At 41.2% G+C, this 12,985-nt stretch overlaps 1 protein-coding gene across 3 annotated transcripts in view; it reads right to left on the reverse strand.

The window, feature by feature from the left end:
• Positions 1 to 605: 605 nt before the first annotated feature.
• The window catches only part of krz (beta-arrestin protein kurtz), a 57,352-nt gene continuing 44,972 nt past the window's right edge, over positions 606 to 12,985 (reverse strand). For all 3 annotated transcript variants that reach the window (XM_045728409.2, XM_045728408.2, XM_045728406.2), the window contains 4 exons: positions 10,351 to 10,437; positions 9,996 to 10,148; positions 4,753 to 4,862; positions 606 to 2,951 (listed from right to left, as the gene is read on the reverse strand). In XM_045728409.2, coding sequence (XP_045584365.1) covers positions 4,772 to 4,862; positions 9,996 to 10,148; positions 10,351 to 10,437 — 331 coding nt within the window. In that variant the 3' untranslated portion in view covers positions 606 to 2,951; positions 4,753 to 4,771. The remainder of the gene's footprint in view (positions 2,952 to 4,752; positions 4,863 to 9,995; positions 10,149 to 10,350; positions 10,438 to 12,985) is intronic.

The raw sequence follows: 12,985 nt of genomic DNA on the forward strand, positions 1-12,985 counted from the left end.
GCGGCCTGGTCCTTGACCAGGCCTCCACCCCAGGAAGCAGGCCGTGACAGCTGACTAACACCCAGGTACCTATTTACTGCCTGGTAACAGGGGCATAGGGTGAAAGAAACTCTGCCCATTGTTTCTCGCCGGCGCCCGGGATCGAACCCGGGACCACAGGATCACAAGTCCAGCATGCTGTCCGCTCGGCCGACCGGCTCCCGACCGACAATGATTATAAGGAAGACGGGACACCATGAGCGTAGCTCTCATCCATTAACTCCTTAGGTAATTACACTTATATATATACATACACACACACACACACACTTACTATATTCATATATTTTCGATACAGTACTTCTTTCCAACGACGGTAGATTACTTTAGGGTCTATACAACCCTATATATGAAAAAAAGCTAACTTAACTCATTTAAGAGAACTATTATTCAGAACCAAAATAGAAGTATAGAAAATCCCAGTGAGTGTCACTGAGAAAACATTTATAAACCACTTTGTGCCTAACTTTGTGCACAGTCTAGTACAACAATGGCTTAATGACAAATTTTGTAAATATTCAATAATTTATATCTAAATATAATTCATACACCAGGAAAAACAAAAGTAAAAAACTTACCTTTATTATATAAAGCTAATACAGCCATTAATACCTTTATATAAATGAAAATGAAAAATACTGATATATAATTAAACAAAATTCTTATTTTACGTCTACTAGTCAGATGAATGTCGTTTGGAATTCACATTTTTATAGCAATCAATATCTGTCTCAATGAGTCATTACTTACTTCAAACAGTGTACAGTATATATTTAACCAACACAGAAGGAACTTGAATACCCAGCTCCTTCAGTATCTTTTAAATTTACAAAGGTTTAGCATTAAAAATATACAAAAGCAGTCTGAAGTACTTAACTATTTCCTTAATATCAGCAGGTTAGCTAAATTGAACATGTAATAAACGAATCAGATACCCTTAATCTCACTTATGAATGTTAATAAAATATATATGTATAACCCCCTCTCAAGGACTTAAATTACAGTACTGTACTCTAATGGTAAAATGACTAAGGATTTCAGGTGTGATTTTTTTTTTAGTTAATACTTCATCAGAGGTAGAACCAATACATAAATTTCTACTTTCTAAACAATAATGATTCAAATGCCTTCATTATCTAGGGCATCAGACTTAAAGAAATGCAAAAGAATTCTAACTCATATCAATGAGGAAAATGGCACAAATCCAATTTCTTCAGAGCACTGCCAAGCAATGTACACAATACAGTGCTTCACAGTACAGTGAGTACACAATAAAATGCTTCACAGTACAGTGAGTACACAATACAGTGCTTCACAGTACAGTGAGTACACAATACAGTGCTTCAATTCGCCCTGCACAGTACATCAAATGTTGAAAAATATCCCAGTATATTAGACACATTAAACATCATAGTGATCATGGTGGCAATGACCAGTTTATAAACAAGACAAAAAATTCACAGCAATATTCACCCCTAACACATAATATCCATCTTAAAGACCAGGGTCAAGAATGGCACCATTACCATTCATTTAAACATGTACAGCATTACCAAGCCCTCAGCTAACATGGTACAGACATTGACGGAAATCCTGTCTTCTGCCTCCATTTTTATATAGAACGCTTTCACACAAGCGTAGTGTCGTAACGTATACGTGTAATGTCATAACGTACAAGTGTAGTGTCGTAACATACATGTGTAGCATTATAACATGCGTGTGTATGTCACTACATGTAAGTGTCGTAACATACACATGTAGTGTCATATCACACAAGCATGGTGTCAACTTATACATGTAGTGTCAAAGTATATGTGTAGTGTCATAACATACACTTGTAGTGTCATGTGTGTGCATGTGTAGTGTCAAAACATACAAGTGTAGTGTCATAATACACACATGTAGCCTCATAACGTATAAGTGCAGCACCTAAATGTACAAGTGTAACATCATAACGTACAAAAGTATAGTGTCATAACACATACACTTGTAGTGTCATTACACTCACATATAGTGTCATTACGTACTCTCACAATACATGGATTACATAGGGGGGACAGAATGAGCTGAGGTAGTTTCCCTCTGAGATGGTCTTCACTAAAATTTAAACTTTTATTTTTTCACACTAACCATCATGCTTCAGCAACTCAGTACTGCAATATATCTTGATGGAACTTTGGTTACAGAATTTAACCTACCAATAATTGGTTACAAATATCACTTCATATAAATACTGTCCACAAATGCCAAAAATACTCTAAGTAAAAAAATGACACCAGTATTGCCAGCAATTTTTAACATTACAATAAAAAAGTGTTTTTTTTACTGATTTACTGAATGTACATTATATAATGAAACTTATTTTAAACAGTTATCCAAGTAGAAAAAAATATGTTTTTATGCAATCCAGTCCAGCTGTATGTTACCAAACTAGAACCAAACTAATTAATATACTTGCGCTGTCACGGAGCAAGCATTCTACGACGCAGTATAATTAATCCTCTTATACAATCTTTGATTGTGCTCTTGATCAAGCCACTAAAATCTAGGACAAAGACTAAAATCTATCAAGTATTGTCCTCTTGTAAGGTAACATTTCATATACAACAAGTGTACAAATGAAAACGAAAAAAGCACAGTATTGTCTGTAGAGGGTTGAAGCTCAAACATGAAGCACAAAGTACAAAGTAGGCAATTCTGTAATTGTGACACCTACCGTATAACAGCAGACTGCAGTCCATATATTTTGTTCCTCTTTGTGAGAGAAGTTAGTCTCTTTTTATTTTATGGTGACAGCAAATTATTGTTAACAATTTAAACTCACTTTTACAGTCACTACTGCATTAATATTTCATTTCTTGAGTGTATCTTCAGTTAGTATCTTCAATATTATTTCAAACAGACTCATCAATCTGAAAAAAAAGTAACAAAAGTTTATTACACAAGATTTTACTTGTTAATATATTTAGTTCTTCAGTTATGTACAAATAAACTTTTGTATTAGAATGCATTCCGTATGGCCCATCCGTAAACACTCCAAAACAATGGCCAACCCATCATGTGAGGTCCACGGTTAACACCAAAACAATGGCCAACCCATCATGTGAGGTCCACGGTTAACACCAAAACAATGGCCAACCCATCATGTGAGGTCCACGGTTAACACCAAAACAATGGCCAACCCATCCTGTGAGGTCCACGGTTAACACCAAAACAATGGCCAACCCATCATGTGAGGTCCACGGTTAACACCAAAACAATGGCCAACCCATCATGTGAGGTCCACGGTTAACACCAAAACAATGGCCAACCCATCATGTGAGGTCCACGGTTAACACCAAAACAATGGCCAACCCATCATGTGAGGTCCACGGTTAACACCAAAACAATGGCCAACCCATCATGTGAGGTCCACGGTTAACACCAAAACAATGGCCAACCCATCATGTGAGGTCCACGGTTAACACCAAAACAATGGCCAACCCATCATGTGAGGTCCACGGTTAACACCAAAACAATGGCCAACCCATCATGTGAGGTCCACGGTTAACACCAAAACAATGGCCAACCCATCATGTGAGGTCCACGGTTAACACCAAAACAATGGCCAACCCATCATGTGAGGTCCACGGTTAACACCAAAACAATGGCCAACCCATCCTGTGAGGTCCACGGTTAACACCAAAACAATGGCCAACCCATCATGTGAGGTCCACGGTTAACACCAAAACAATGGCCAACCCATCATGTGAGGTCCACGGTTAACACCAAAACAATGGCCAACCCATCATGTGAGGTCCACGGTTAACACCAAAACAATGGCCAACCCATCATGTGAGGTCCACAGGTAACACTAAACCACCAATGGTCAACAAATGGCAGGAGAGAAGACCTAGAGACTAATAAGAGTTCCAAGGGGTTCTAGACAAAGTAGGCAAGTAGGGCAACCCTTAACAGTTGTATAGGATAGGGAGGGTCTAATAGGGATGAGAAAGACCAGTGAAGATTACCTTCCAAAGAAGTCTTCCTATACTGGCAGATAAGAGAAAATTATGGGACATGGAAGATACAGCCAGGTGTTTATTGACCAGGACATGAGTAAGAAAGAGAAAGCTAAGAGAAAGAGAGAGGAGAAGTGAAGGGAAATAGAAAGAGGGACATGAAATGGAGTTGGGAGGGAAAAAGAAGTGTGACCAGGGTGTGCAGAAGATCTTCGGGCACAGCAAGAAATTGGGTCTATTCCCAATGGTGAGGAAAGAACCTAGGAGAATGAGTGCGTGAGACTAGCTGAGACTCTCAAATGCTACCCCTCCAGGATGGAAATAGCCCAAAGAGAGAGAATCTATACACCAAGAGGATACAAAGCAGCCCAGTAGAGACAAGTACAACCTCGATTCAATGAGCTTCATGGGACCAACCCCAATTCTTGAGTTATCTTGAGGTGATCTTGAGATGATCTTGAGATGATGATATTGTGACTTATCGCCTGCATAAATGATGAAAGTTTGTGTACCCAAATATTTTTAAAATCAATAATCATGATTTAATTCCTGTTGAAATAAACTCAGCTTTCTTCGAAGCATATAAGATCAGGGATGACACAAGAGGCAAGCAAAATTCATGAATGTACAAATCCACAAGGGCCGTGACGAGGATTCGAACCTGCGTCCGGGAGCATCCATTTACATTCATGAATGTAAATACTGTACTAACCTGCATACAGAGAGCCACGCTATGCCTCGGTTTCCCCTTTCAATCGAAGGCGGGCAAAATCTTCAAAGATAATGTCATCATCCTGGTCAGCATAGCACGTAGTTCCGTCTCTATGGGAAGAAAATACAAATTCCTTTACAAGAATGGCCGCCATGAGGAAAACTTATACCAGAACAATAATTGAACATCAACAATATATGTCAACCGCATATTTTCATGACATGACAAGAAAAGCTTCAAACATCGTCCTAACTTTCCTGACACAATTTCTCTTAGCGTGTCTGTATCTTGTGCTACTCACATCACTGGTAAACATTTTCTACCTAACAATTCAGTTGGCTGTAGAGATAACAAATAACTGTTGTCTGAATATAATAATTAATATATATGGCACAGTAAGTACATACACAACAAAGTTGTTAATTTAACTTTTTATTTTGTAGGTTCAAAATTAGACTGAATAATCAATATTACATATTAACTTTTTCACTCATGTGTGTTGCAATTAGTCATCAGGAAATAATTAAAACACATAAATTACTGGTTTTGCTCTTAATCCAGTACCCTTTAGGGTCTAGGCATCTAGAGTCCCATTGTAGGTAAACAATCCATTCTGAGCTATCTCACTCAGTTGCTCCCAAAGTAAGATCCTACTGACCCAAGGTTAAAATCTAGCACAGCCAAGGCAGGCCAACATTCTGCATTGATGCAGCTGGAAACGTCTCATTATCCTTGCTGTGTCACACTGATACTAAGATGACAATGAGAGTTCTCAATCTTATCAATCTGCTGTTCCAGTGTGGATTGTTGGCTTACCCTGATTGTGTGTGAACATTTCTCTACTGTTCCAGTGTGGATTGTTGCCTTACCCTTATTGTGTGTGAACATTTATCTGCTGTTCCAGTGTGGATTGTTGGCTTACCCTTATTGTGTGTGAACATTTCTCTGCTGTTCCAGTGTGGATTGTTGGCTTACCCTTATTGTGTGTGAACATTTCTCTGCTGTTCCAGTGTGGATTGTTGGCTTACCCTTATTGTGTGTGAACATTTCTCTGCTGTTCCAGTGTGGATTGTTGCCTTACTGTTATTGGGGAAAATTTTAACCAAATGCCATTGGGAGTTTGCCCAGTCTTAGGGAACAACTAAGATACCCTAGAAAGGACCAATGAAGGATGTATATATATTTTTTTTTTTTTTTTTTTTTTTTTTTTTTTTTTTTTTTTTTTTTTTTTTTTTTTTTTTTTTTTTTGAGATATATACAAGAGTTGTTACATTCTTGTAGAGCCACTAGTACGCGTAGCGTTTCGGGCAAGTCCTTAATCCTATGGTCCCTGGAATACGATCCCCTGCCGCGAAGAATCGTTTTTTCATCCAAGTACACATTTTACTGTTGCGTTAAACAGAGGCTACAGTTAAGGAATTGCGCCCAGTAAATCCTCCCCGGCCAGGATACGAACCCATGACATAGCGCTCGCGGAACGCCAGGCGAGTGTCTTACCACTACACCACGGAGACTGTAATATTGTGCAATTTAATGTTAAGATACAAGACGAAGAAAATGACGAGGAAGTTACTATAAGCAATGCACTCTCACCAGAAAATCATATAAATCTTGTAGCAAGAGAAACTTGTGTGATTGCAAAGTTGAGGACAGCCAGCCATTCAGTACATAGATGAAGAAACAGAAAAAACTAAACAAAATAGTCTATGCAAATTTATAAATGATACAAGAAAGAGAAGTTTTTATGTAACCTGCAATAGACAAACCAAAATGTAGTAATAAACATAATGTAGAAATGATAACAGGAAGTGGGGGCTTCCTGGGGGCTTAACCAAAGTGGGGGCTTCCTGGGGGCGTAACCTAAGTGGGGGCTTCCTGGGGGCTTAACCAAAGTGGGGGCTTCCTGGGGGCTTAACCGAAGTGGGGGCTTAACCGGCTAGGGGAGCCAGTCGGCCGAGCGAACAGCACACTGGACTTGTGATCCTGTGGTCCCGGGTTCGATCCCAGGCGCCGGTGAGAAACAATGGGCAGAGTTTCTTTCACCCTATGCCCCTGTTACCTAGCAGTAAAATAGGTACCTGCGTGTTAGTCAGCTGTCACGGGTTGCTTCTTGGGGGTGGAGGAATGGTCGAGGACCGGGCCGCGGGGACACTAAAGCCCCGAAATCATCTCAAGATAACCTCAAGATAAGTGCATCACAGTGGAAGATTAGAGGGAAGCCCAAGAGTAAGAGACAGTATATGGTAAAGTCACTCGAATAGTATAAAATGGTTTTTATTCAAAATTCAGTACAGACGACAGGGCACCAAAGGCATATTTTCATCCCTGTACCTTCATATAGATAATTTACAGCACACAAAGACTGATCAAAATGTTGACTTGTACCCAACAAGGGGCTTATATGTTGACCAGACCACACACTAGAAGGTGAAGGGACGACGACGTTTCGGTCCGTCCTGGACCATTCTCAAGTCCATTGAGAATGGTCCAGGACAGACCGAAACGTCGTCGTCCCTTCACTTTCTAATGTGTGGTCTGGTCAACATACTCTAGCCACGTTATTGTGACTCATCACCTGCACAAGGAGCTTATACCCAAAAGGGGCCTGACAGCTGAGTCGACAGCGCTTCGGATACGTAGTCCTGAGGTTCCGGGTTCGATTTCCGGTGAAGGCAGAAACAAATAGGCAGAGTTTCTTTCATCCTCATGCACCTATTCACCTAGCAGTAAATAGGTACCTGGGAGTTAGACAGCTGCAAAGGGCTGCTTCCTAGGGGGGGGGGGTGTAACAAAAAGAAGGCCTGGTTGAGGACCAGGCCACGGGGATGCTAAGCCCTGAAATCCTCTCAAGATAACCTGGATTGTACCTGGATGGGGTTTTGGGAGTTCTTCTACTCCCCAAGCCTGGCCCAGGACCAGGCTTCACTTGTGAGAGCTTGGTCCAACAGGTTGTTGCTTAGAGCGGCCCGCATACCCACCACACCCCATACTTTGACTTAATACATCAAAGATTATACCGGCATTTTCCTAGCCCTGCAGTGTACTATGTGGAACCATTTTCATCCTTTCCATGTGCAGATAGAAAAAACTAAAGCAGAATATTTTAGAGTTGTTCAAATGTTACCTGTTAATGACTTGAAGGATCAAAGTCACCGCGGCCTTGCAGTTGGTGGTCTGGTCAACCAGTAATCACAGCCAAATTGATCAGGTATCATTTGAAGTGTTGCATATTATGGCATAAATTAATGTGTAAAGAAAATAAGTGGATAAAATGTTTGAAGTTAACTACCCTATACAGTATATACTTTCTTCTGTGTTCCAAATATAGTGACTTTCCACCCATAGTGGTGGTGCCCAATCATTCACCTTTGATAGTGGCACCCAACCTTCCACCCTTGCATGATAGTGGCACCCAACCTTCCACCCAGGCATGATAGTGGCACCCAACCTTCTGCCCACGGTAGTGTCAGCCAACGTTAGTATTTAAGCAGCAACATTAGTAACAATCTCCAAAAAAGGACCAGAAAATAACTACTGTATTTAGAAACAAATTGAATTTAGTGTTAAGTAGCTCATGCAGACTGCCAAAAACTGTACAGTGAAGCCCGACTTAACGCAACGCACAAAGAATCAGATACTGGACATATCTTGGTTTTATGGAGCAGGTGACCAGAAAACTCAACCTACTTCACGTAACCGGACTGACTTAGCATTGGGACTTGCCGATTTCATATTTCAAGTTTGTTCATTTTTATGGTGTTATATTATACCTCTAGTAGTAATTATTATTATTATTATTATTATTTGCACAATGAAATCACATTAACGTGATGTATCAATCAGAAAATCAGTAGGAGCAATAAGGAGGATTCGAACCTGCTCACTTCATGCTCCCAAGTAAATGCCCTAGACCACTACACCGTGACATGGTCAAAATCATACACTATTATTATCATTAAATGTTGTACTGTACCGGTACTCTAATATAAATTGTAAAATAAAGTTCGTATAAATGTTGTTTTATTTTTTAGGAATGTCATAGCACTACCAAAAGTGGGCACGTTCCAGGCCGGTGCTTTCTTCTCATTACTCAAGAAATGTACACCATTTTATATTAGATATTTCATTATTTGTTAGTAGAAATGTTAGGGAGCACAAGCTCACATTCTACTTAAACTGGATAACAAGGATATGGCTAATGTTATATTATTATAGTTATTATGCATACTTTAAATGCATTGCTTTTATATTATTTGTACATGCAAATTATGTACAAAGTTTTTAAAATTTGTGGCATGGAACCCTAAACACTAACAATCATAGCAAAAAAGAAAAGAAAAAAGCAGTCTTGAGAATAAACAGCAACCTGGATTTGACAGAATGGGTCCAGTACCAGAAAGTCTTTGGAATCGAGGCTACACGGCACACATGCAAATTTAAATGCTTTACATAATACCCACACAAAGCTATCTTCCTGTATATTAATATTGATTAAATCTACTGTGATGCACCCAGCTTGAGAGGCGTTGGGCTTGGAAGAGATGCTTGCATTCGGAGATCCCTCCGAGGCTTGAGGATTCTGTATTTCTGGGTTGATAGAACCCCCAGTTCTGCCACTACCAACCCCAAGCCTGTCTACCAGTTGCTCTAACTTGTCCTTGATAGAACCAAGGAATAACTGCATTCTGAAGAACTTATCAACTCTCACAGGAAGGCTTAGACCCAAGCCTCTGCAGGCACGCCTGTAGTACCCACAGCGTATTAGGTTGCTTTTTATATGTACTACTAAATGTTTCAACATAAACTAGAACATCTTATGATTATAGTAACAACAGAAAGATGAAAACTAAAACTACAGGAGGTAAAATGTTAAAGAAACTAAACATTAAGTTATATAAAAACAGAAAATCTGAGAGAATATCATTTTAATAATCTTGGAAACTTATGAAAGATAAAGATTTTTGTTTGTGAATCAGTGATGTCAGAAAACTATACACCGAGCTCTTAATTAAATTAAAGAATACAAAGTATTAAATAGAGATGGTAGATCATCTACCATCTATCAAATCATCAAGGTAGATGATTTGGAATAGAGAGATATACAGTATATAAATAATCTATAGTATTAAAAAAATTTCAGCAATGTGTACTGTAGTACGATCTGCAGATATATTTTAAAACCTTTGCTAAGAATTTAAACTTTAGGCAAATAAATCAAACACATTCATGACAATTATACTAACGTGTCAAGTTCAATGAGATTTGCATCCACTGGTGGGGCCGACTCAGAGTCCTGCGTGGGAGATGACGTAGCCGGTGCTGCAGGTTTGCTGCTTTCCGACTCCTCTTCTGGCTTCGGATGCATCAGCGTAAATGGCAATTCAGCAACCAGGTCACTAGAAGTGCATATACATATAAATTAGTATGAAAAAAGGAAAATGAATTAAAATGTTAAATGCAATATGCATTTTTTTAAAATGTTATTTATACCATTATGCTTCTAATGGTCACATAATTTAATAATTTTTATACGGATTCTTGTATTCAAATATTAAGATAACATGACATAATTACATCAACTTGCTGGTGAATTCTTACCCTACGAGTGGACCAAGAATGAGCTTCACTTTGACCTTGTACTGCACAATAATACCCAGGTTTTCCTTTTGACAAGAGTCCGTGATACTGGAAAAATATACACAAGCATATACAGTGTAAAAATAATATATATACGCCTGTACTATCTATCAAATTGGCAACACAGTACAGTAATCCTTTTGCAGGTAAAATTACACAATCTTATGAAATCTTATGAAAAATATGAGCAAAAAGCCAGCGTTGAATGTAATGAAACGCCATTTTCTGGATGAGCCTCGGAGACTCCCTGAAGCTGTCCAAACTGACATGTGCAATATTAGTTTGGTGTTATCAGTCACATGAGATCTTTATATCTATGGGAACCACAAGACAGAACCTGGTCTTTGCAGAGAACCGCAAGAGCAATGGCCTATGAGCACTTTACATTTAAAGTATGTCATACCTGCTTGATACCTGCTTGATGGGGTTCTGGGAGTTGTTCGGCTCTCCAAGCCTGGCCCAAGGACAGGCTTGACGTGTGAGAGCTTGGTCCAACAGGCTGTTGCTTGGAGCGGCCCGCAGGCCCACATATCCACCACAGTCTGGTTGGTCCAGCACTCTTTGCAAAAAATGATCTTGTTTTCTCTTAAAGATGTCCACGGTTGTTCTGGCAATATTTCTTATAATCGCTGGGAGGATGTTGAACAACCGTGGACCTCTGATGTTTATACAGTGTTCTCTGATGTGCTTATGGCACCCCTGCAATTCACTGGTTCTATTCTGCATTTTCTTCCGTATCGTTCACTCCAGTATGTTATTATTTTACTGTGTAGATTTGGGACCTGACCCTCCAGTATTTACCACATGTATATTATTTGATATCTCTCTCGTCTCCTTTCTAGTGAGTACATTTGGAGAGCTGAACAACACGTTGCCAACACGTCCGCTGGGAAGCCGACTTCCGCACAGAGTGAGCACCACGTCTCCCAGACAAAGAAGGCCCCGGGGAACACACTGGCTCAGACACTGGCACCAATAGCCCACCTCGACCCAATGAAGCCCGAGCCCTGGCATGCCCCTTCCCCTCCTTAAGAGGTCTGTGAACAACATCCCCCCTCCCCCGGAGTGACAACAAGTTGGATACGGGACTGTAACTGGCCGAATCCACCGACAAAAACTGCAACACAACCTTCCGGGAATAACAGAGGGCAGATTGGAGTTGAAGACTGTAGAGCTAGGGCCCAAACCGAATCCAGAGAGCGAGGACAGTCTGCCGACATGCAAGATGAAAGGTGAAAACTAGAAACACTGCCTCCAGAAGGATTGGCACAAACAGCAGGGCAAATGGCACAGCAGCAGCCAAAACCAGAACCCCAGCCAAAGGCCCCTCACTCAACGCCTCCACATCCTCTGAAAGTCAATCCGAAGGCAGCTCCAGAAGACCGAAGAAGCACAAGACCGAGGCCAAATGACAAACTCTGAAGGTCATGAGCCACCAAAGCAGCCAAAAGAATGGGGGACTTGAGCATTCAACTGCACCAGACCCCATATCACAAGAGTGTGCAGGGGTGAAAAGGCACTCATTAAAGAACTCAAGTGAGCCACCCAAAAACACCTGCAACACAGAAATAACCTCTTGCCACTCAAGCACCAAGCTCCAAGAGAGAAGAAAGGGCATTCTGCCAGCCAGGAAAACTCCGGAACCTCATACTGCACCCAATACAGGGAAGAACCAAACTCAAATGAACAGGATCCATTATAGAGGCTTAACCTGGGTCTTGCAGGAGGCACACACCAAGGGTCTCCCGAACCTCTGCAGGGAAAACATGAGAAGGAATCCTCCAGAAGGACGAATCCAAGGATTCCAAAGGCACCTGGGGAGCCGCACCCAACTTAAACTCATACAGGGAAGGAGGATACGAAAACCCCTGCCCAGAAGGTACGAGGGCCTAAGCAGGGGTCAAAAGAAGCCCAAGCGCTCCACACAGACTCTCCCCCCCTACCGAGCCCCGGGAACCCCCAACAGAGGCTCCGGGGCTGAGCTTTCATTCACGCCCACCACCCACCCCTAAAGAAAGGGCACAGTCCAGAGGAAAAGCTTCAAAGAAGAGACTCTGCTGGGCAATCCACAAGCTTAAGTGGGGAAATCGATCTCAACTACCTCTACACCCGAATCGGAAGGGACAGCCCCCGAAACCACCCAAACCTCAGCCCAAGTTAAATCCCGTCCTGACTCTGAAACCCACAGATGTTTGGGAGCAGGGTGAACCATGCCCACCTGAAAAGGAACTGGGGGTGCGGATGGAACCAAGGCTAAAGCGACCAATTCCTGGTTACTAAACCCAAAACAGAGCAGTTCCAGGGCTTCCAACCAGGCGACCAACCGGGTTCATTGCAACAGAGAGAGACTAGCATGCACAGGCAATGAGTCACAATTATGTGACTGAAGTATGTTGACCAGACCACACACTAGAAGGTGAAGGGACGACGCTGTTTTGGTCCGTCCTGGACCATTCTCAAGTCGAGTGTCTTGATCGACATGACACAATCGACTTGAGAATGGTCCAGGACGGACTGAAACGTCGTCGTCCCTTCACCTTCTAGTGTGTGATCTGGTCAACATACTAGCATGCAACGCAGCCGCCACCTGACCCTA

The sequence above is a fragment of the Procambarus clarkii genome, chromosome 85 (genome assembly GCF_040958095.1).
Source record: "Procambarus clarkii isolate CNS0578487 chromosome 85, FALCON_Pclarkii_2.0, whole genome shotgun sequence".
Taxonomy (NCBI): domain Eukaryota; kingdom Metazoa; phylum Arthropoda; class Malacostraca; order Decapoda; family Cambaridae; genus Procambarus; species Procambarus clarkii.